At 38.1% G+C, this 25,350-nt stretch overlaps 2 protein-coding genes across 2 annotated transcripts; one reads left to right on the plus strand and one right to left on the minus strand.

Moving 5' to 3' along the window:
* The first annotated feature begins 784 nt into the window (after positions 1 to 784).
* LOC126732483 (exocyst complex component EXO70H1-like) lies at positions 785 to 3,038 on the plus strand. The gene has a single exon (XM_050435351.1). The coding sequence runs from the start codon at positions 988 to 990 to the stop codon at positions 2,848 to 2,850; it is 1,863 nt and encodes a 620-aa protein (XP_050291308.1). The 5' UTR covers positions 785 to 987; the 3' UTR covers positions 2,851 to 3,038.
* Positions 3,039 to 20,212: 17,174 nt separating this feature from the next.
* On the minus strand, positions 20,213 to 23,245 carry LOC126702460 (uncharacterized). Its single transcript, XM_050401193.1, has 3 exons — positions 21,909 to 23,245; positions 20,945 to 21,485; positions 20,213 to 20,239 (listed from the first exon to the last, which is right to left on the minus strand). Exons 1-3 carry the CDS (start codon positions 23,243 to 23,245, stop codon positions 20,213 to 20,215), a joined length of 1,905 nt encoding a protein of 634 aa, XP_050257150.1.
* Between the last annotated feature and the right edge of the window lie 2,105 nt (positions 23,246 to 25,350).

The raw sequence follows: 25,350 nt of genomic DNA on the forward strand, positions 1-25,350 counted from the left end.
CTAGTCATTTGAGGTGAGCCTTTATAGTATCGTAGGCATTAAGGAATATAAGAAAGCGAAAGCCCTAAAAACGAAGGTATATTGTATATATACCGTTAGTGTGTGTTAATTATTGCCAAATGAATCATCTTTGCTTAGACTTTCTCCCCTTAAAGCTAAAGGTCGTATTCTCGTGTATATATTCGGCACAAAAAGAAGTATACTCCTATAAGCTTACGTCTGAAATTAATCAAGCTAGCTCGATAGAGGTATATGACCAAGTATTCTATCAATATAATTCAACTTTTCATAGTATGACTAATACAAATTAATGAGAACTTATAAAATTGTTTTTGATGACTATTCAGTCCAAGAAATTTTATATAGAAAAAAAAAAAAAAAAAGTCATGCTAAGGAAAACAAAAGGCGGTTCATGGAAGTAATTAAAAACCCCATAAAATGGGAAGGAAGAAGTTACTAATTACTAATATGAAAAATTGAACAACAAAATCCACCCACTTCCTTCCACCCATCTTCTTTCATTTTGACTTAAGCCATCACTTCTTTGTAAAATCACAAAACATTTATGATTGATCACATCTCACTCATTTTGTCAAATACTAGTAATAAATAAAGGCAACTCACACAAGACACAACAACTTGGCGAAAACAAACGGCCAAAGAGAAGGCACCAACCGCGTATAGTCTATTCCCATTAGTAATAGTCATACATATACACACTATTACTGACAGGACATCGTCAACTGTTTCGTTTCTCGTAATTTCTACCGGACCCACTTCCTACCTCCCTCGCTTTTTTCTCCCCAACACTCCACGTCACCCTCTCTGTCTCTCAATCTATATATACCCCCCACCACTCACCACAATTCTCCATCAAAAACCAAAACAAACAATTTCAACTTCTGCACACTAGCTCTCTCTCTCTCTCATTCTCATTCTACAACAAAACAAAGAAAGAAAAACAAAAAGCTTTTGTGATATTTGTTAATGCCAAGTAAAGGAATGAGGAACGTGTTTTTCAAATCAACTTCACCTTCACCTTCAAGAACAGCGATGATTCCTCCAGCTTCACCTAGCCGCACTTTCTCTGAGTCTCTAATGGACGAGAACATTGAGATTGCTGAGTCTCTTATTACCAAATGGGACTCTACAAACGTTTCTTCCTTTGCAAACGTCACCTCGCTTTTCCACGCCGATCCTCACGAGGCTAAACAGTATTTGAACTCTGTTAGAGACTTACAGGCCGCTATGCAGCACTTGGTTACCGAGAACTCGAGCTCTGAAAAGATTGTCGCGGCTCAGAATTTGATGCAACTTGCTATGAAGAGGTTGGAGAAGGAGTTCTATCAGATTTTGTCTGTCAATAGGGCTAACTTGGACCCTGAATCGGTTTCGGTTCGCTCGTCGAGATCTTCGGCGGCGAGGTCGAGCACTTCGGATTTTGACGAAAGCGATGAGTCGGAGGAGGACGAGTTCCGATTCGGGACTGAGTTGGATGACTCGCTCTCCGATGTGGAGAGAGTTTCGATGATCGCGATGGCGGATTTAAAAGCCATTGCGGATTGTATGATATCGTCTGGTTATGGAAGAGAGTGCGTCAAGATTTACAAGATAATTCGGAAATCGATTGTCGATGAGTCGCTGTATCATCTTGGTGTTGAGAGGCAGATTAGTCTTTCACACTTGCAAAAGATGGATTGGGAAATGGTGGAGTTGAAAATCAAAACCTGGTTGAACGCAGTGAAGGTCGCCGTGAAAACAGTCTTTTACGGCGAGAGAATTCTCTGCGACCACGTTTTCTCATCCTCAGATTCTATCAGAGAGTCTTGCTTCTCTGAGATTTCCAAAGAGGCCGCACTAATCCTGTTTGGATTCCCGGAAACCGTGGCAAAGTGCAAGAAAACCCCCGAGAAAATGTTTCGCACCCTGGACCTATACGAAGCAATATCAGACCTCTTGCCTGAAATCCAATCCATCTTCTCGTACGAATCAACCTCCACCGTCCGATCACAGGCCATTAATTCCTTGATCAAACTCGGCGATGCGGTGCGTACAATGTTAATGGATTTCGAAACCGCCATTCAAAAAGACCCGGCGAAAGCTACAGTCCCAGGCGGTGGGGTCCACCCCTTGACACGTTACGTGATGAACTATATCTCTCTCCTCGCCGATTACAGTGGCGCACTCGCCGATATAGTCGCCGACTGGCCTTTAAATCTACAAACTCCGTTACCTGAATCATATTTTGGTAGCCCAAGCGAGCTCGATGATAGCCCAGTTTCCGTACGATTTGCGTGGCTAGTCTTGGTTTTACTCTGCAAACTCGACGGCAAAGCTGAGCTATACAAAGACGTGGCACTCTCGTACTTGTTCTTAGCCAATAATCTCCAATACGTCGTCGCTAAGGTCCGCAGTTCGAGTTTGAAGCTTTTTCTTGGTGATGATTGGGTGAATAAGCATGAGTTGAAGGTGAAACAGTACGCTTCGAATTACGAGAGAATGGGATGGAGCAAAGTAATATCTTCGTTGCCGGAAGATCCAACGGCTGAGATTTCGCCGGACCAAGCCAGGGACTGTTATAAGAAATTCGGGGCGGCGTTTGAAGAGGCTTATAAGAAACAGAGTTCGTGGGTCGTGCCCGACCCGAAACTGAGAGACGAGATTAAAGTTTCGGTGGAGAGAAAGCTTAGTGCGGCGTACGGGAATTTCTATGAGAAGAATCGGGGCGGGTCGGGGTCATTTGTCAAATTTGCCCCTGATGATTTGGGGAATTACTTGTCGGATTTGTTCTATGGGAATGGGAGTACAGGGAGTGTTTCGTCACATTTGCGTGGCAGACGTGGACATTGAGATTTTTATTTTGGCCGGTTTTTCTTGCCGGCCTTGGAAGTTTTTGAGACTTGTGTGTTTTATGCCAAACAAGAATATGGACAAAAGTAGCGCGTAAATAATAATTGACAGATGTATAGAGAACGATACAGCATTAATGTTTTAATTGAAAAATAAGAGATGGTATGTTGATAATATTTTTACAATAATGTTGTTACTTGTTATTATTATTAGGGTAAAAAAATAATTTTAGTATTATGTTCAAATTTGAACCACTGATAATTAATCACCTATAATTTGTTGTAAAAATGTTGTGGATGTAGCACCTCTCTTGAAAAATATGGGAAAAAATTTCTCACAAATTTTAGCTATGTCCATATATACTCAAGTGCTGGTACCCTTTATTCATTTTTGGCTGAAATTTTAGAGAGAGAATCTTTGGATAAAGAATGGCGATTGTGATTATTTTTAGCTTATGACAGAAGGAGGAGTCAGCAAGTAAAAATTTTGTAAAAGGAGTAATATGCATGCATGGAGTCTTATATTTTCTATTTGTTCCTTGATTAATTTAGGCCCGGCTTGGGTCATCGGTGAAAACCCATTTCCAGATTGAGTTTATAGAGTTTAGTTTAGCCGGAGTTAAGCTCAGCAATATACTGTGTGATGGCTCAAACAATAGAGGCAAGAGACAAGACACAAGAGGAATTATTATTTATTAAAAAAATCCCACTCATTGTCACCAAAAAAAAAAAATCCCACTCATTAACAAGTATATAAAGCAGAAAAGGGGTACATGAATAATTTTTTTTTAAATTTTAATTTTAAAAGGAGGAATTAGCTATAATTGGGTTAGATAGATAGCTGGCTGGATTGGAGGAAAAGAGCAAAGATTGTTTCCAAGTCGTTGAATAATTAATTGAAAGCCTAAAGTAAAAAATATTTCTAGATTTTAACATCAAACATACTTGAATCCATATATCAGACTAACATATCTTGTAGTCTCATGCATTTGGTTTTCCCTACTTCAGTGGAAGAGAAGCGGTTCAACTTCAACTTATTGATGTAGAAATTATATATTCACAATGGCCGACTACAAGATAATACAAGATAGAAGTATATTCCTTTCCTCCATCTCCATGCAAAGAGGAGGACCCCCAAAACAATTTCTGTAGGCACAACAAAACATTGCTCTACTGATATGTAAAGAAAACCTTGAGTGGACGATATTTCAGATTAACAAAATCAAAAGCCAATGTCAGAGCTCAAGCCTTAGGTACGTAGTTATCTTCCCACATGTCATTCACTTGTGAATTGGTTTTTTTTTTTAATATGTCTCATTGATAAAGTGGCACTTTTGTTTTGGGTCTTTATGTATCTTATATAGTGATTTTGTATTTCCCTATATCATGAACAAATGGGCTTCCTTGCCATTGAATAAGTTGTCATCACCATTTTTTTGATGAATAATGTGGCAATCATCTTTACTTGTTTCACATCCTGCATTAGTTGCCTGTGTGTAGTACTTCTCAATCAACCGCTATAAAGTTGTTTCCTAGTGATCCAATGAGTTCTGCAGACAAATGTTCTAGATAACATAGATTATATTGGTGGATAGGTAATTTAATGGCAGTTGAGCATTATGTGAAGTCATAGTACAAGGAGTGCTGACATCTATACATTCTATTAAGATGCAGAAGAATGGTCATATTTTTTAAGTACTTTAGGGGGAAAGTCTCCAACTTGACTAGGTAGGATGTTTCTATATCATGTCAATGAAGGAGGTTCGAATGTAATTTCCCTTATAAAAATAAAAAAGAAGAGAAATACACCTCATGTGGTATAAGTAAATAAGCATATGCAATGCGCAAATAAAATGATCTTGTCCATATGAAAATTGGCTCTTTGTGTGTATGCGCGAGAAAAAATGAAAATGAATACAAGATTTGCTTCTTTGTTATTTCTGATGATATCATTGGAAGTTTAAACAATGGTCATTTGCAAATATGCATTGGTCAACGCACAATTATGCTTTTGTGTTGCTGAACTTGATACATACTTGATATGTGTTTGTGTTGTGCATAAACACAAACTGTTAAATGAACTGACAGAGTTGAAAGTGAAGCATAAGTGATGCAGATCATGTTGCTGAAAGTTCCTGGAACAATATTACTTCCAGTTATGTGGCTTATGTCTTTAACCTACATATGAAAGAGAATTATTTTGCCATTCTTCTCCCCTCCCCCCCTCCCCCCTTTTATGTAGGATGTGCTGATGTGCCGGAACAAAACATTATCAATTTTATGTATCATCCATTCCTATGTGTAATTCTTGTTTTTCTACAAGGCACAACAAAGGTCCGATCAGAGGCAGTTGGAGCATTGTCAAAGAAAGAAGATTTGAAAGATGAAAAATCTTGTATTTGTTGCTAGAGTTACTGGTAGAGAGAGAGAGAGAGAGAGAATAGAGAAGAAAGAAGACTGAGAGGGAAGAACAGTGAAGAGTCAGAGAAGTGTGAGAAAAGAAGAAAAGAATAAGAGAAAAGAGAGAGTTAGAGAGTGAGAAGCAAAGAGGAGAGAGAAAACAATATTATTTTACTTATACATACTAGTGACAGTAAGTTCTAAATACCCATACTTACTGTAGCTAAGATGGCAAAAAAAAAAAAAAAAAAGTTTACATACCCAAATGTGGGGGGTTTTTTAAGGCTCTAGTTAGTAAAATAGCAATTTTTTTTTTTTTTTTTGGGGAGGGGGGGGGGGGGGGGGGGTTTGTGTTTTACACCCCCTAATGCTAATGCTCTAAGGTTGCATATATACAACCTCACTGTTCATAGGATATAAACCTAAAAACTAATATTTTATTAACTTTCCCACTTCTTTCTCTTATTTGATTCTTCCTTTTCTCTTTCTTATCTCCATTTGACTCTTCACTATGTCTCCCTCTTCTCTCTATTTCACCATGTCTCCCTCTTCTCTCTATATCACTCTTATCCGTCTCTCCCTCTACTCTCTATTCTCTTTATTCTCTCTAATCTATCTTTTCTTGTCTGACACATTTTTGGTTGGATAAATCGATGATAGCTGGGTTTCAGGGGTGGAGATTTGGTGGTTGTTGGGTTGGTTTCGATTGTGGGGTTAAATCAATGGGTGAGTTTTGGTGGTGGGTCTTAGTGATGGTGGGTTTTGCTGATGGTGGGTTTCAATGGTGGTTGGATTTTAGGGATGGCAATTTGGTGGTTGTGGGGTTGGGTTTCAGTGGTGGAGTTGAATCGGTGGCTGGGTTTTGGTGGTGGGTCAAAGTGATGGGTCTTGATGATGGTGGTTTCGGTGATGGTGGGTTGGTTGATGGTTGTTGTGGGTTTTACAGCAACTATGGGTGGTGGGTTTTACAGCAGCTATGGGTGGTGGGTTTGGTAGGGTCTCTGTGTCTTGTCTCTTTCCCTCTTTGTGATTTTGGGTTTTTTATTTTATTTTTTATTTTATTTTTGTGGTGGTGGTGATGGATTCCAGGTGGTGGTGGTGTGCTGTGGGGATAGTGGCTACTGTGGTTGAGGGTTTTTTTTTTTTTTTTTGGCTATGGGGTTTGATTTTGGGATGGGTATTGACTATGGTGGTGGTGGTTGGTTTTGATTGTTGTACTGGTGGTGATTGGTTACTTGGTTTTGATTGTTGTGCTGGCTGTTGCTGTTGTGAAGAATTGGTGTTTGTGGCTGAGTTTTAGTGAAAGGTGGGTTGCATGGGTTTACTAGAGAGAGAGACAAAGAGGAAGAGAGAGGAAATAGAGATAGAAGAGAAGAGAGAGAAACAAATTTTTTTTAAGTTTGAAGTTTAACTTTTTCTAAGTTTGAAGTTTCCCAATAAATCACCACCATGCACCCTTGGTATGGTAGTCACTCTATAGGCATAAGTGCTTGTGAGGTGTGTAGAGCAAAGATCGGAATTCAAGTTTTTTAAAATGGAGCTTCATACACATATACACTTAGATTAGGCTAGAGTAGAAATTCTATCTTGTATAAAAAATAAAAAATAAAAAAATAAAAGTTTCCCAATAAATCCAAATAAATACTCCTATTCAAGATTTTATTGACTTTGTTAGTAAATGCCATGATATTAGGAGACATCGTAGAAGTGCAATCCAAATTTCCCTGTGTTTGGGTTGAATCATTTTTCGTATATAGAATAAGTTGAATAAAATTATAATTATAGCTAAAAAAAATCTATAGTATATATAAATAAAATCCAAGATGTTAACTCTTCATAATATGACACATAAAATTTAGAGACCTCACAGATATACAAGTGGGATCATGCCAAAAAACAAACTTGAACATAGTTATTCTAAGTTACTGTATCTAACCAAATAAACGAAGCAAGCTAACAAATGGCCAAATACATGAGGCTTATTAATAGATTGTAATAATGAGCCTCTAAACCTACCTTAATCCTTTAGTTATTTTTTTGTAAGGGTTTTTATCAATTGGGTCTGTGAGTTATACAAGGAACTGAAGTAAGTATCCCTCTTCTATTTTACAATACCATTAGAGAATTTCTTTTCCTGTCACAAAATTCAATCACAACAACTCCATTGTGAGATGATAAAGATTTTCCCATCTCGACCTAATTATAAAAACTAGTTAAATTGCTTTTATTATTCCTCTCCTAGCCAGAATCAACAACAACATCAAAAATAGTCCAGCTCATGTAGTTACTTTTTTTAATTAGATGAGGAAAATTGATAATGAATTGAAATGTTACCAAATTTGCTTTTACTTACACCGACATGTGAATGTCGTTGATTCCCTGATAAAAAATGCTAAGGTTGACACTTGGTGTCGCGTACACATGGTGTCATTGTCAGAAATCTGAACAACCTTGAATATTTGAGAAAAAACAGAACTGGATTGAACCAGCAGGCCTGTTGATTTGCAGGGAATTTGCTTATTGAGAAGGAAATTCAACGATCTCGACCCAAATGTTTTCTGATTTTTAACCATACACACGCGGGTTCACATATTCAGGTCAATCTCTTTCAGTTTTTGTAATCTTGTGTAGAGAACATTGTGGGTCCATTAGGTCGAATTGTCACTACAATACGCGGTTCTCCTTCATAAGCATCCACCCATCCACAAACTAAGATCCGTTGATTTGATTATTTTCCAACCATCTAGATTCTAAATGACTAGATCTTTTATTTTTAAGATTCTTAATATATGTGTTGGAACTTGCAAGGACGATCGATGAAGCACCACATAAATTAAAGTAGTATTTTAGACAATGATTCAAGTATTTAATTATGGTTTTTTTTTTTCCCCTGAATAAGTACTTAATTATGGTGGGTCCCAATAAAATCATCTGAAAAAAAAATTATTGTCAAATAAGGGATTATGTTTAGATCTTGTTTACACAAAAAATAAACTTATTTGTATGATTGTATCTTGAAACATTAGTAAAAAGTAATTATCACACAGGTTTCAACTCTTATCATTTCTCTCTAAAAAACAAAAAAAAAACTCTTATCATTTCAAAAAAAATTGAAATTAAAAAAAAAATCAAATAAGAGAGTTACTTTATACCTAATTATGGTGAACCACCTCAAGTTTAAAATAGTGGACCTGGCACTGTCATTTGAGTTTGTATTATTTAAAAAAAAAAAAAACAATAATTTGAGTTTGTGTTAAGGACAATTTAACTCTAAATTGGTTTGGAGTTATCTTTTTCAATTCATTATGTACCAATTTATAAGATTATCTATGAGTATTTTTTATTATTATAGGAATCTATATATAATTATTATTTAAACAAGTCATATGATGTATTAAAAAAATTATAACTAAAACTATATATGAATGATCTCTTTAATTATTACATCATATTTGGTAGTAAAATAGCTTCAAATTAATTTAGAGCCATTTATGCTCGTAGCAACTTGGAACAAAGAAAGGCTCATAATGCTGTCCTTGTTACATGGGTTATAGAAAGTTCACCTCTTTGGGCTTCTTGTTAATCCCGAAAAGGATAAATAATAGTGTGAAGTCAAATATTGTAAAATGTCATGGTTGACGGCCGTAAATTGTAGCTAGATACCAAGACATCCACAAAGAAAAAAAAATGTTAAAAACATAAACTATTGTATAAATTGTTGATGTGGTAAGAGCTTATTGATAAATAAAAAGAAAATATTAAAGTCATAAACTATTTTACAAACTTTTTTACAATTTATAGTTATTGGTAAGTAGAAAATATGATATTAGTGGTGAGTCAAGATGAAAATTAAAAAAAAATTACTCAAAAAGTAGTAGGCCATATGAAAATTAGTAAGAATTTGCCAAAATAGTTTGAAAAAATATTGTAAAATATTCAGTGTGACTACTGTAGCATTACAACAAATTAAGGGCCGGGAAATAGCTTGATGTGCCTAATCCTAACCATGATTACCGGATGAAGGTTAAAGGAAAATGACACTTGTTTAATGTTTATTCAGTAGACGCCACAATAGATTTCCTTATTAATTTGGCCGGCTTCTAGAATTTAGTAGAACTTCAGATAAGCAGAACTCTGCGATATTTCATATTTCTTAACTTTTCAATTTCTTTTAAGGTGAAATTGAGCAATATATAAGTCCATAACCTATATTCTTCTGCATTCTATGTATGATATTTATAATATCTTAGTTCACGTTTCAATTCCATGTAAGAAGGTAGAACTAAACAATTTATGGGCTACTATAATAATTATCACACTGTAATTTGGACCTATGTGTATATAAGAAATTTTTTAAAGCATCAGACCGCCTTAAAATATTGAGCTTTTGATTGTCAATATATATATATATATATATCTATAGAGCATTTAAAAAAAATTTATATGATAATTTGTTTGCAAATATTAAAATTCTTGTTTTCTATATCTCACAATGGATTACAAAAAATGAAATTTTATATTACGTACATATCTCTTACATAATCAACAATTTAGCCAACTGTTAGAAGTATTGGTTAAATAATTAAATTCACCATATTTCAATAGTTTAAACTTTTAGAACAATCGATAATTTAACATAGTATTAGAACATGAGATCCTAAGTTCGATCTTTGTCTTCTCCACTCTATCTCCCACTTAAATTCCTACGTATTGAGTCTCATTTATCAAAAAGTAGTTTTGGCCCACATGTAAAGGAGAATGTTAGAAGTATTAGTTATATGATTAAATTCACTATATCCCAATAACTTTAAGCTGTGGGACACTTAAGATATTTTTTTCTCATTGTAAGATATTTAGAGGTGAGTTTGGATTAAACTTGTATTTTAGTTTATTGTTTATGTCTCTATATATATATATATATATATATATATTAAAGCATTTTTTTAGAGTATAATTGATACATTTGTTTATTTTCAACAAATAAGCAAAAAATTTGTTGGCAAAAAAACTAGTCTAAACATACGATTACTAGAACAATTTGTAGGGTGTACAAAGGACTGGATGGCAGCAAAAAGCTTTATTCCAATAGTTTCAGAAATAGACCAAACAAAAAGCTTATGGGTCCATTAGCTAGACGTCATTCATGATATCACGAAGATATTCTCGATTCCTCGTTGGTTCTGAGTGGTATTTTCGGCCACTAGCAATATTGAAACATATATCAATATGAAGTTCGAGGTTAGGTCTTTATCAGAATTTAGAAACATGCACCACCTTCTAGCAAAATTTGACCCTCAGTATAACCTTGTTTACGAATGCACGCAGGATACTATTTATTACCAAATGTTTTTAATTTCTAATTACATGGAACAAATGTCAAGTGATCAATGCACAGTTTCTTTGATTTAATTACTTCCGCTGAATTAATCAATCTGCTACATGCAGATCGACCTATCTAACATAGTGTACTCGTAATAAATAATACTTACGAGTTACGATCAAGTTGTATATTATTATTTTTAATTTTAACCAGTTTGAAGTTTGAACTATGTCCTTGACATTTTCTTACAAAATTTTCAACCCCTAGTTTCAAATTTTGTAGAGAAATTCAACCTAGCTAGTTTTGTCATGTTCAAGAGGGAGAGAGAGAGAGAGAGAGAGAGAGAATGATTTCTGGCTCCTAGAAAAACAAAAACAAAAACAAAGACTGAAAAAATGTAGACACGGTTGTATTTTTCATTCTCAACCTGAAAAAGAAGGGTTCAATATTATGTGTCTAAATTAACCATAGAATGAGAGAAAACCACTCAGTGTGCAGCTGGTGTCCATTAGATCAAGGTTTCAATAATTAGGGCAACCATACTACTTATTTTATACTTATTAGAATATTAATTCGCATCATTGGCCGAGCTATGTAGAGGTGAGCAATTTCAAGCTTGAAGTTGTAAAACTAATACTCAATCCATCACAGAGAACTTCCTCGATGATTACAAGGAAACTCAACATTTATTTTACTCATCAGTATTGTGTTTACATTTTAAGTAAACTCTTTACTGGATACAACTTTTAGTCAACCATAACACGGTTGATTTGATTAAGCCGCACTTTGTCACTGCCATACGCGTTAAAGGTGTCATTAATGACCTCACGCACACAAAGGAAAACTCTGGAAACATTGCATTGTGCTGCCTAACACATTAAAAATTGCATGCAATTATTATTATTATTAATTTTACATATGCAATAAAGTTACATAATGTTTGTTAAATATATTAGCAACGCGAACACAAAGGTTATATAGTTCAGCCTCGTCGGTTTACATCCATGGAGTCCTTAAGGGTTACATCTTTATTATGTAAGAGTGTAGTATAAAACTTACGTTACAATAAACTCTAACATGAGTATATATAAACGACTAAATCCTAAACTACTAGTACAAGTAGGAATGGGCTTGTACCTATTACATTGGGTTAGTATGTCAAATATATCTCTAACAATGTTGAGAAAAAATTAATATAAACAATTATAAGAAATATAACATGATTTTGACTTGTGTTAGGAGCAGTTCACCTATGTGACAAGTCTTTATAAGACGATGTATCTATAAATTCTCCTAATTATTTTGTTTATTGATATTTACAAGGCTTTATAAACTTCCAATATATATGTGAGAATTCTTAAAATCCAAACCCACATCACAATCGACACAATTGTCGATTTGTTTTAGACGCACAATAAAGAAAGCTCTTGGAACCTTACATGTAAAATAGTGGTGCTCAATTTTTTCACATAATTAGCTTGAAAATGACTTTTATGTGAAAGGAGCCAGGCGTGTCTCTTTTTCAAAGTTAGCTATGATTGAAAGGAGGAGGAAGAAGAAAATAATTGGTTCTTAATTTCCACATTCTAATTCTATTTCTGAAAATGACGTATTATGAAATATGAACTCCCTAGGCCAAATAGCGTCACTTGTCAAGTCAAAGATGATAAACATCATGTATTATGGTTAGGCAAGTACATAGTAGTAGAAACCATGACATATCAGACTATTGAATATTGCTTGGCAAATAGAGATCGAGATTCAATTCTATTACATATCTCTTATATAATCAACACTCAATAGTACTACACCCACGAAGTTCTCCTTGTAGGAAATTTGTGGAGTGTTTGGATTAAACATTTTTTTTTTTTAGTTTATTTTTTTATACATAATTTTTTAAAGCTTTATTTTTTTAAAAGTATAATTGTACATTTGTTAATTTTCAAAAAATACGCCAACTAAATTTTGACAAAAATCCCAATCTAAACATACACCTACTTGAACAATCTGTGGGGTCTACAAAGGTCTGAGATGGCAGCAAAAAGCTTCTAGGATGGCCTCTTATATTATATGTAACCCATTCTTTCCATAATTAAAAACATGGTGGAAATAGGCCAAACAAAAGCGCACGGGTCCACTAAGTGAGCTGACCATGGGAAAATATATGTGTGAACTGTGAACCACATAGACAGAGAGTGTGTAGCCTAAGACGTCATTCATGATATCATAATTCATAAAATATTCTTGATTCCTGGCTCTGAGTTTTGACTTCTGAGCGGCCTTTTTCGGCCACTGGCAATATTGAAACCTAAACGAGGTTAGTCCATTTCAGATACTAACACCACCTTCTAGCATAATTGAATTTGAGGACAAAAACACGTCGTTGTTATACACGTGTTGTTAAAAAGGTAACTGAACTACTTAAAATTTGTGATTTAGCATTGGCTTAGCATCAAAATATAAAATAAGCCCAGTACCTGGTCTTTTAATGGTAAAATTTTTTATAATAATGCTACAGTATCCTCATACATTTATAATGGCACTATAGCAAAATGGTATAAGCTTTTAATATATTTTATTCTTATTTTTCTCTCTTTCACTCTTTGTGTCTCTTTCATTCTCTAGGAAAATAAAAGTTGTGTGGTATATTTGTGTAAATATATTATTTTAATGTGTTGTTTAGGAAAATAAAAGTTAGGATGTTAAATTGTATGGTATAATTGATAAAATAACTTTTGAAATAGCAAAATAAAATAGTTTGAAGATAAAGAATGTGAATGCTCACTATTTCAAATAATTATTTATGTGTATGTAAATATGGCGCAACTGTGTTTAATATTGAATTACATGGAATAAATGTGAAATGATGCAGATCAAACAATCTACTGGATGCAGATCAACCTATGTGACAATGCGTACTCGTAATGGTGTTGTTTAGTAGTTTCTTTTAATGCCCTTAACAAAACAAAATATAAAAAAAAAAATTACCAAGTTGTTTACTAATAAATAGTTTTAATCAGTTTGAACTTAATTTGTCGCTTTGACATTTTCATTCTAAGCTTCAACCCCTTGTTTTAAATTTTATAGAGAAATTCAACCTAGTTTTGACATGTTCGAAAGAGAGAGACAAAGCGAATTCTTTCTCGCTCCTAGAAAACCCCAAAGAAAGACTTGAGATGCGGTTGTTTCTTTCATTCTCAACCTGAAAGACTCGATCATATCATATCATGTGCCTGTCTAAGTTGTTTAATTTTCTCTCTTTCGTCTTCCTTAAGCAAAATGTTGAAAAACAGAAGGCTTCAACAATTGTCTAAAATTAACCATGGAATAAGAGAATACCTTACCACTTTGTGTGCGCGGCTAATGACCATATGATTTCAGGGTTTCAATTAGAGCCTCTACTTGTATGCTTATTAAAATATTCATTCGAATTTGGGTGTTTGAAGTATATTAATATACACTGCTCCCATTTATTTCAGTACTGTTTGCTTTATGTAAAAAGATGGACAACTCATTAATTAGCTCAAGCACACAAATGGACAAACCAAACTCTGGAGAAATTGAGAAATTCATCTATACCATTATTAAGAAGGTTAAAATGTAAAACTAATTTTCTAAGTTTCTTTTGAATTCATTTCAATCCTTTAACCTTACTTTTGTTCATTTTAGTCTATTAAGTTTCAGATTTATTCAATTAAGACATTTCCTTCAACTTTTGTTAAAATTTTTTGAAAAAAAATCTGGAAAATACTTTTCAATCATTAATTGATTTTTTTTAATTTAAAAAAATTTAAAGAAGAATTTAAAAATTGGAAAATTAGCCACAACATATAACAAAAGTTGATGGAAAAGTCTTAATTGAATAAACTTAAAATTTAGAGGTTTGAAATAAATTTTAGTAAAACATAGAAGATGAATTTTGTATTTTAGTCTTAAAAGAATGCATGATATGGTCAGAGACGTAGCAATTACCTAAAATTGTAAATATATATATATATATATATATATAGAGAGATGGGTTCAAGTTACACCTGGTGTAACTCTTATAAACTTACACCTTTTTTACACCGTAGATTTCTAAAAGATCTAACGGTTAAAAAAACATCATTAAATGCTATTGTTTTTCACCTTACTACCTAATTAATATTAGCATTCTCTCTCTCTTTCTCTCTCTCTCCTTATTTATTACTTTCCAATATATAATATTTTCTTCAACACAATCTAATAAAAAAGAATTGAAAAATAATTCCATAATCATTGATTTCACAAAACTACCCATAACAAGAGTCAAATTACTTTCAATTTGCTCCTTAAAATAAATAAATAAAGGAACTTATTTATAATTTGTAAATAATTATTCAATATACTTTGTCCAGGCTAAGGATATTTTTTTTCTCCTTTTTTCAACAATCTACGGGCTTATAAAAATCAACTTAACTTCTTTGGACTTGCATGTTATTGCCTAGTCACTGCCAAGCTTCCACACATACTTTATCTCAACTTTTTTGCTGACCTTACAAAATTTTGAAACAGCATTAAACCCTCCAAAATATAGCATTACGTACTCTTTGTACTAAAACCCCTAACACAAACACTACACTAGTGTCTTTTGGCAACCACAAAATGGCTTAATTTCTTATATATGCTATTCTAGAATGCACAAAAGGGTACATGATCCAACCTATTTTGTCTATAAATACTAAGGCTTTTTGCACTCTCTCTTCATCTTCTCCTTGGTATTCACTCTAGGCCTAGAGTCTGAACATATACTAGAGAAAAAAAAAAAAAAAAAAAAAAAAAAAAAAGGGAAAATGAGCATCAATGGATTTTTTTCGCTATTTCAATGTTTTATACTTGGTCTTAATCTTTGTGGACTTCCATGGTTTCGTACAGGGACGGTTACTCACAGAAAAGAAACCTGACCCAAAAGATATTGCTGCCAGAACTTGTTGGTAGGTCTCTTAGAATTTCTGGGGAGTCTTAATGTATGCTCTCCCTCTCTAATCTCTAGCTTGTTAGCTCAAAATGGGTGTAGCTGTGTTGTTTAGGGATGCTTTGTTGAACTTGAAGCTTATTTTTCTTTTTAATGTTGCAGTACTGTTTCAACTTTCAAGTGACTTGGGAGGAGCACCATTTGGGTAAGGCTTTCCCATTCGTATGTCTTAGAGAGAGTTACTTCTCATGTACAAGTTGCATATTTATAAGTTAATTAAGTTATTGTAGCATAATATAATATTGCGGGATTAAGTTATCAACATTACGGGATTAATTAGTGATGTCAACAGGTGTGTATATATATGCACACTACACTAAGATGACAACTGAGTAATATTATTTAAATATTTTAAATCATAGTTTTTTAATTAGATAAATTAAGGATTGCCCATTAGATAATGATAATAGTGGAAAGCAATAAATAAGAAGAGAGAGAGAGAATGCTAGTATTAATTAGGTAGTAAGGTGGAAAACAATAGCATTTAATGATTTTTTTTAACCGTTAGATCTCTTAGAAATCTATGGTGTAAAAAAGGTGTAAGTTTATAAGAGTTACACTAGGTGTAACTTGAACCCATCTCATATATATATATATATATATATATATATTAGAGAGTATGATATTTACCTTAACTTGTAAAAATTCTCTAAGATTATATACTATCTGTAAGGACATGATTTGTAACGACCCAACACAATACTGGGTTCGCACGTAAATAGGCCCAAACAATATGATTTGTAGAGTGTGGGTGTAAAGAACTAGGTTAACTTTTGTATAATAAAAAGGTTCACCCTCACGTATATTGAAGGCCCAGAGTTGACACAACGATCGTTTTCTTTGGTAATCGATACAGTTCTTTTTCTCTCTTTCTGTTCTGTGTTTTTCTTTCTTTTCTTTTTTTTCTCCCTTTTGCATGTTCTTCTTTCAGTTTATATACCACCCTTTATGTTCCATCCTCACCGCACACGTGTAGGTTGGGTTCGGAGGATTTCTTTCTATCCCATCTAGTACTTCCTGGAACTTCCTATGGGCAGCTGTAAAGCTGCCTCCTTATTGTTCAGGTATCACCTCCACATTAATGCGGCCAGAGAGTTGGTTGAGAGGTAATTAATGTGGAGGCAGCTGTAGTTATAGATATTTGTTTGCCTTATCTCTTTTACCCTTGGTCTGTTATCCTATCTTTAGTGGTGACATAATTCTGAGGTCCGGTTGCAACGAGACCGCGTCCTGATCGTCCTCGGACGCATACTGCCGAGGAGTACAGCGTCCTCGGACGAATACAGAACTCTACCTTCGTGATATTGATTACCACCCCCCTTCGGCAATTGCCCTGTGACCTGATATGGCCTCCTCGGACGGATATGCATCCTCGGATGGGCCACAGGCCCAACGATCTTGACCTTAATCGGTCTATTGATTGACAGGCCCCCACAATAGCCCCTTAAAATCCTACTTTTCGACTCTTCGGGAGAGAAGGTGGATTTTGACGTCATAAGCCCGTACCTATGCGTGTTTTGGGGCATGCCCCTGACGCTTCAGCATCCCGATTTTGGCAGCATTAAATTTTGGCAACGCTTTTGTCTCCCACGTTTAATGGTGAGATTTAAATCTAACGGCAGAAGACCTCCCTTGTTTTATGAGCGGGAACTTTACCGTCCACAATCCTTATATGACTATAAAGGCGTTCTCGAATTAACCCTGTACTTTACCTTCGATGATTACGTGGTTCTAGAGTTCATACATTGAACCTGCTTTTCTCTATTTTTGTTATTTTCCTGGCGACTACAAATAATCGTACTTTGTCCGAGGTCATTCCTTTGAATCTGTAAGTCCTCTCGAAGTTTTTACCACTTTTATTTCAACCCCAACAGTCTTTTCTGCTAAGTCTTTTAGAAAAATGGGGAAACAAAAGAATCCATTTCGATGTCTCGTCAAATCTGAGGAAGGTATTAGAAACTTTCGCTCTAAGTATAAAATCCCCTTAACGGTAGGGATGAGGTACGCAGCCCAAGGGGAATGGGTTGACGCCAGACAAACTGGGGAAGTAGTTATTCCCATGATTGCCTTTATAGAGGGCGGGATGACTATCCCCATGGGTAGTATCACTAGGAGTTACCTCAATTTCTTTAGGCTATCCCCCACCCAGTGTGCTTCAAACATGTTTAGGGTCCTGGGAAGTATAGACGCTCTGAACAAGAGAATGAACTTAAAGCTAACCCATCATGATGTGAATTGGGTGTACAACCTCCATCACTTAACTAGCCAGGGATATTATCTCAAGTCGAGATATCCCGAGGTAAGGCTAATACAGTGCATTCCCACTTCAAATAAGAACCTAAAGGAGAATTTCCTTATTCTCTTTGGGGAATGGCATGATGGTTTGCCTTGCCCGACCGTAGAGGGAACACCAGGTGGGCACGTAGTCACAGATCTATACTATTTAGTCTGCGAACACATCTCGTTTAATTTTTTTCTTTTTCATTATTTTTGTCTCCTACAATTTTCACTCTTGACTCAACGGTTTTGCAAATAGACGATACACAAAGCCCAATCTTAGGTTAGTTAATAAGGCGAGCCTGGATAAATTATTGAAGGCCAAAATATACGTGAATGAGTCTGACGGTCAGCTCCGGGCAGCACATTTAATTCTTGGCTATACTCCCCTCTCTTTTGCTTTTCAGGCGCCGAAGTACGTGATTAGAGCACGCGACCCTCAGCTTCACCGTATCAGTGTTGCCTACGAAGGGTTCATTGTTCCAGAGGGTATTCTGCTTCCCCAGTACACACCTCACACAGAGCCTCTTTTCGTAGCCGCATCTCGGCGGGAACTTCTTCATCCTTACCTCCCCTCAAGAAAAAGGAAATAAAAGGGAGAAAGAAAAAGGAGAAAGGCGAGGAAACGGTTGTAGCGGTATTTGAGTCCTCGGACGATTTCGGGATTTTTGATCAACCCCCAAGCCTCGAGGAAGATCCTGACAAGATGGGGATACAAAGAAAACCCTAGAAAAGCCTGCTGGAGCTGATGGAAGGTCAGTCGGGAAAGAGTGCATCTACAAAAACAATACCATCCCAGGCTTTATCTCTTCTAGCTAGGTCTCCTCCTCCTGCTCCTCGCCAACCTTCTTGGCCATCGCCACAACCAGCGCTTCCTAACGCTGCCGAGCAGAAAAGGCGCAGGGAACAGAAGGGCAAGGATGTGGCAGACACAAGCAAGTCTCGTCCAACTCGAGAGGAGGATGCCCAACGAGCTGCAAAGCAGCAGAAAACCAAGCACCAAGCCATGTGGGGCCAGGAGAAATCTGACTCCCAACATCCTGAACCCCAAGCATGGTTGCCAGCACCCATGCACGATGGGGAGCCCCTGCGAGATTACGCATCTATAAGGGACTTTAACGGCGGCATAGGGTGTCATGTAGCCTCGGCCATAGAGGAAGCCTTATTACTCCCAAAAGATATGGCCGAACTAAAGAACATGAGGAAGAATGAACTTGTCCTCGACAACAAACGATATTTGGGCATGGTAAGGAGCTAACTTTTATCTTTCTCATTCTGTGACTGTTACTCACCAATATGCACCTTTTACTGACTATAGTGTTAACCTTTTTCCTACAGATCATCCAAAATACTTTCAAGCTAGATGAGATGCTCAACACTTGTTCCGATCAGCTAGACGATGAGAGAAAAAGATGGATAACGGCCGTACAGACCTTGTCCAAATTCGAACAGGACTTGGCCGATGCAAAGAAAAAGTTACAAGCCGAAGAGCAAGCTCGCAAGAGCGCCGAGTCGGCACTAGAAGGCTACCAAAAGCAGGCCGAGAACTAAGGGAAACTTCTGCAGGAGGCGAATATCGAACTAAAGAAGACTAAAGAACAAGTCCTAGTTCTCAGGAAGCACCTGGAGGAAACTCAGAAGCTAAGGGAACGAGCTGAAAAGTCCAAGGAGCAAGCGGAGAAAGCAAAGATTGATGCCAAACAGGCAATGAACGAAGTTGAGCAGAGAGGCTACGAGGTTGGTATAATCGAAACTGAGAAGGCTTTAAGAGCTGAGGTTCCGGAGGTATGTCGTATCTACTGCGCAAGAACTTGGAGCGAGGCTCTTAACCGTGTTGGGATTGAAGCCTCATCTGAGTTACGTAAGCTAGAGAACGTATTCTATCTCGAGGCGATCCGCCCCTCAGTTCTTCTACCCCATCAGGCTGATACTCCCTCTTCAGTTATTAACCTCGACGAGGAGGTTTCGCCTCACAGTTTTCCTCCCCGTAGCCAGTTGGAATTAGCTAAAGAGGGACTTGCCCCTCCAGGAGATTCCCCAGACAAGACCGCCACCGCACCGGAGGCAGAGACGGCCTCCCAAGGTTTTCAACGGGATTTGGACTCCACAGTTCTACCAGCTGGGGGCGTTACCAAAACCACAGAGGGAACCACGACTTCGGAGGCAGACATACCCACCAGTCAGAACCCAAAGACTCAATAGAAATTGAAAAGATAGAACTTGTTTTGTAGCATAACTAGACATTTAGTAGGGGACTTCCTCGCTCATTTTCTTATCGCTTTTACTACTTCATGTTATTTTTGCGCTCGTTCATTGTGTTATTGTAATTTAGATAGGTTCATTTCAACTACCTTTTGCTTGAATGGGGAAATCTTACTCATACATATCGTCAATCGATAACTAGCAATAGGCAATAAGCATTAATACAACAGGATCTTAGGGAGACATTTTAGATATGCACGTATTCTTTCTACTCAATTGCAATTCTTTACGAAAGTTCATAAACTAAATAAAATCATGCCTTCAGTACCTCGATTGTACGCCAACTTACGTCCAACGATCTCTCTTTGATTCCCCAATGAGTGTTACAGGGCGTTATTTCACGTTGAGTTTGTGATTGGAAGATTTATTACAACTTAGTTACCATTCAACCCTCCAATAAACATCACAGGACGTTAATTTCCACCAAGTTTGTGGTCCGAGGACCTGACATAACTTAGTTTCTGTTTAACATTTCAATATACATCACAGGACGTTAATTTCCACCAAGTTTGTGGTCCGAGGACCTGACATAACTTAGTTTCTGTTTAACATTTCAATATACATCACATGACGTTAATTTCCACCAAGTTTGTGGTCCGAGGACCTGACATAACTTAGTTTCTGTTTAACATTTCAATATACATCACAGGACGTTAATTTCCACCAAGTTTGTGGTCCGAGGACCTGACATAACTTAGTTTCTGTTTAACATTTCAATATACATCACAGGATGCAGGAGTACAGGATGTATGGTTGACGTAAATCAAAAGAAATATTTGAATTGAAACACTTTTATTAATAATAATACCTCTTGAGATTATTTACATTCCAAGGATGGAGTACAGTTTTTTCATCTAGGTCTTCTAGATAGTAGGCTCCTATTCCTGCTACAGAAGTGATCCGATATGGCCCCTCCCAATTAGGTCCCAGTTTTCCCCAATTTGGATTCTTAGTGGCCCCCAGGACTTTCCTCAACACCAGATCTCCTATGACTAACGGCCTCATCCTCACATTACTATCATAGCCCTGCTTGAGTTTATGTTGGTAGTCAGCTAGTTGAACCATCGCGCTTTCCCTTCGTTCTTCAATCAGGTCCAAACTTTTCTCCAACATCGCATCATTACTACCCGAAGAGAATGTACTGGTCCTTAACGTTGGGAATCCAGTTTCTAGGGGAATGACGGCCTTAGCCCCATAGGTCATGGAAAAGGGAGTTTCCCCCGTTGAACGTCGGGGAGTTGTCCGATACGTCCAAAGCACATGTGGCAATTCTTCCACCCACTTTCCTTTCGCGTCGTCCAGTCTCTTCTTAAGCCCATTGACTATTACTTTGTTAACGGCTTCAGCCTGCCCATTGCCTTGTGGATAAGCAGGAGTGGAATATCTGTTTCTTATACCCAGTTCTGAACAATATTCCCTAAAGGCATTGCTATCGAATTGGAGTCCATTATCTGAGACAAGAGTGTGGGGAATTCCGAATCGCGTAACAGTGTTCCTCTAAACAAACTTCTTCACATCTACGTCCCTGATGTTCGCCAAGGGCTCAGCTTCAACCCATTTAGTGAAGTAGTCTGTGCCGACCAGCAGGTACTTCTTGTTTCCTATGGCTTTAGGAAAAGGGCCAACAATATCCAGCCCCCATTAGGCAAAAGGCCAAGGGCTAGAGAGAGGGTTAAGAACTCCTCCCAGTTGGTGGATATTTGGAGCATATCTCTAACACTGATCGCATTTCTTAACGTACTCCTGCGCTTCCTTCCGCATATTTGGCCACCAATATCCTTATGTGAGGGCTCGACATGATAGAGACCTTCCTCCTGTATGGCTCCCACAAATGCCCTCATGCAATTCTTCCAGGATTGACTCTGCTGTCTCAGGAGGCACATAAAGCAGAGATGGCCCAGAGAAGGACCGTTTGTATAACTTTTTATCCTCAGATAACCAGTACCGAGGAGCTCTCCTTCGTATTTTCTGAGCTTCCACCTTATCTTCGGGCAATATGTCACTTTCAAGAAATTTTAATATGGGATCCATCCAGCTTGGCGACAGACTAGTTTGATTGATTTGGCAAACCTCCTTTTCTAGTGAGGTGGGGGTACACAAGTCTTCAACGATAATCACCCGAGGAAGATTTCTTACTGAGGAGGTGGCAAGGGTCGCTAAGGAATCAGCGTGTGTATTTTCACCTCGAGGAATATGCAATAAGTCGAAAGACTCAAACTTCGTTTGCATACGCCTAACCCGGTCCAAATACCCTTGCATCCTTGGGTCACGGGCCTCCAACTCTCCTCTCACTTGGTCGACAACCAATCTTGAGTCTGAGAATAACTTCACTGCCTTTCCACCCATTTTATGGACCATACTCATTCCCATTATCAAAGTTTCGTATTCTGATTCATTGTTAGTAGCCGAGAACCCTAATCTTAACGACTTCTTGATGATGACCTCCTCAGGGGATATCAACACCAATCCCAATCCTGCTCCCCGTTGGTTTGCGGCCCCGTCCACGTACACCCTCCAAAAGGACTCGCCTTGTGCGGATATTAGGCCAACCAATTTTTCATCCATGTGACCTTGATTCATATCAACTTCTTCCGGGCACTCGGCGAACTCAGCCACCAGATCGGCAAGGACTTGACCTTTCACAGAGGTGCGAGGCATGTATTTGATATCAAAAGCACTCAGAATCGTGCCCCACTTGGCAATTCTTCCGGTGTAGTTAGCACTTCTGAGTATGGACTTAAGTGGCAGTTGGGTCAAGATAACCACGGTATGGGCCTGAAAATAGTGCGGAAGTTTGCGTGTTGCATAGACCACCGCCAGTATGGCCTTTTCTAATGACAAATATCTCACCTCGGCCTCATGGAGGGATTTACTCACGTAATAAACTGGCTTTTGGACGCCATTCTCTTCTCGCATCAAGACGAAACTAACTGCATGAGGGGCTATCACCAAATAAGCAAACAACACCTCATCCTCCTCAGGACTAGACATGATAGGTGGCTTGGACAGGTATTCTTTCAATTGCTGGAACGCTTCAGCACACTCCGCGGTCCATTCAAATCCTTGCCACTTATGTAATAGGCGGAAAAAAGGACGACACCTCTCGGCCGACCTGGAAATGAACCGATTCAACGCAGCAGTCATCCCAGTCAATTTCTACACTTCTTTTGGATTCCGAGGTGCTTGCAAATTGTTAATGGCCCTTATCTGGTCTGAGTTCACCTTAATTCCTCTATGAGTCACCATGTACGCCAAGAACTTCCCGGAACCTACACCAAAGGAGCACTTCGAAGCATTCAAGCGCAACTTATGTTTTCTCAGTATCCCGAAGATACTAGTGAGGTCTTCCACATGTTCGGACACTACTTTACTTTTCACAACCATATCATCGATATAAACTTCAATACTTCTGCCCAGTTGTGGTTCAAACATTTTCGTCATCATACGTTGGTAGGTAAATCCAGCGTTTTTCAAACCGAAGGGCATTACCTTGTAATGGTAGTTCCCAATCGGGGTCACAAAAGCAGTCTTTTCCTGATCGTCGGCGGCCAGCGGTATTTGGTGATACCCTTGGAAGGCATCCAAGAAACTCATCCTAGGGTGACCCACGGTCGCATCCACCAACTGGTCGATCTTCGGCATAGGAAATGGATCCTTGGGGCAGGCCTTATTAAGATCCATGAAGTCCACGCACACCCACCATTTTCTAGTCTTCTTTTTTACTACCACCGTATTGGCCAACCACTGAGGGTAAAAAACTTCCTTGATAGCCCCAGCTTGTTTGAGCTTGGCAACTTCGCTTCTCACCGCCTCGGTATGTTCCTTCGATGGTCGCCGAGGAGGTTGCCTCCTGGGCATAACAGCGGGGTTCACGTTGAGTCGATGACAAATGAAATTCGGATCCACCCCTGGGGCTTCGTACGGGTCCCATGCAAAAACATCCACATTGGCTCGGAGGAATTCCAGCAAACTCGCTTTCTCCTGCAAAGGCAATTTAGCCTCAACCTGGAAGAATTTTTCCGGATCATCAGCAACAACTACCCTCTCCAGATCTTCATATTCTACCCCATTGGCTGGCACGTCCAAGCCTCGTAATGGGGACTTTAATTGCTATGGCTCATTGTCGGTCGTAGCTGAGGTTTCTGCTTCTGGCCGATGCTGTATAGCCGCGACTAGGCATTGCCGAGCAGCCGCCTGATTCCCTACTATTTCCAACACTTGGTCTCTGGATGGGTACTTCACCTTCTGATGCAAAGTAGACGAGACCGTTTAAGGGTGTGAAGCCAAGGTCTGCCCATAATAGCCGTGTACGGAGAAAAAACATCCACAACGATAAAATCCACCTCTACCACATCCGTACCTGTTTGCACCGGCAACCTAATAAGTCCTTTAGGAGTGACCAGCCTTCCCTCAAAACTTACCAAAGGAGAGTTGTAGGTTGTTAAGTCCTCCGGCTTCAAACCTAGCCCCTTGTACAAGTCTGGATACATTACATCCACAACGCTACCTTGATCAACTATCAACCTTCTGACATCATAACTGCCAATTCTCAACGTTACCACCAAAGCATCCTTATGGGGCTGTATGGTCCCAACCATATCCTCATCCGAAAAGCCTAGAATTAGGGGGACACGCACCTTGGCCCTCTTCAATGCCTGGGAATGATCCTCGGCCGGGGATCGGGACACCGACAATACTCTGGAGAGGCAAGATCCAGTCCTTCCCGGGGCCGCAAAGATAACGTTAATCGTGCCCAGGGGGAGCCTTGATGAAGCGTCCCCACGCACCTCGGAACCTGCTTGGCTCGCCCTTCCACTGGAGTGATGCAAGAGTTGCTTTAATTTCCCTTCACGGACCAATTGTTCCAAGTGGTCCCATAAATTCTTGCAGTTATTCGTCGTGTGCTCGTGATCCTGATAATAATGGCAGTACAAACTCGGGTTGCGTTTTCTAGGCTCTCTCGCCATCTTGTTCGGCCATTTGAAGAATGGCTCGTTTTTTATCTTCTCCAAAACCTGCTGCACGGGCTCCCGAAATACTGCATTAACAACCTGGGCGTCCGCCGAGCCCGACTGCCCAACAAAATCCCTCCGTGGCCGGCCGTTATTATAATGGTCCGACCTGAAATCCCTCATCTCCTGAGGGATCACCTTGGCTTTTCCTTTTCCCTGAAGTTGATCTTCCTTTACCCTTCTGTACTTATCTATTCTGTCCATCAGTTGGCACACACTGGTGACAGGTTTACCCAT

Source organism: Quercus robur, chromosome 1 (assembly GCF_932294415.1).
Source record: "Quercus robur chromosome 1, dhQueRobu3.1, whole genome shotgun sequence".
Lineage (NCBI taxonomy): Eukaryota > Viridiplantae > Streptophyta > Magnoliopsida > Fagales > Fagaceae > Quercus > Quercus robur.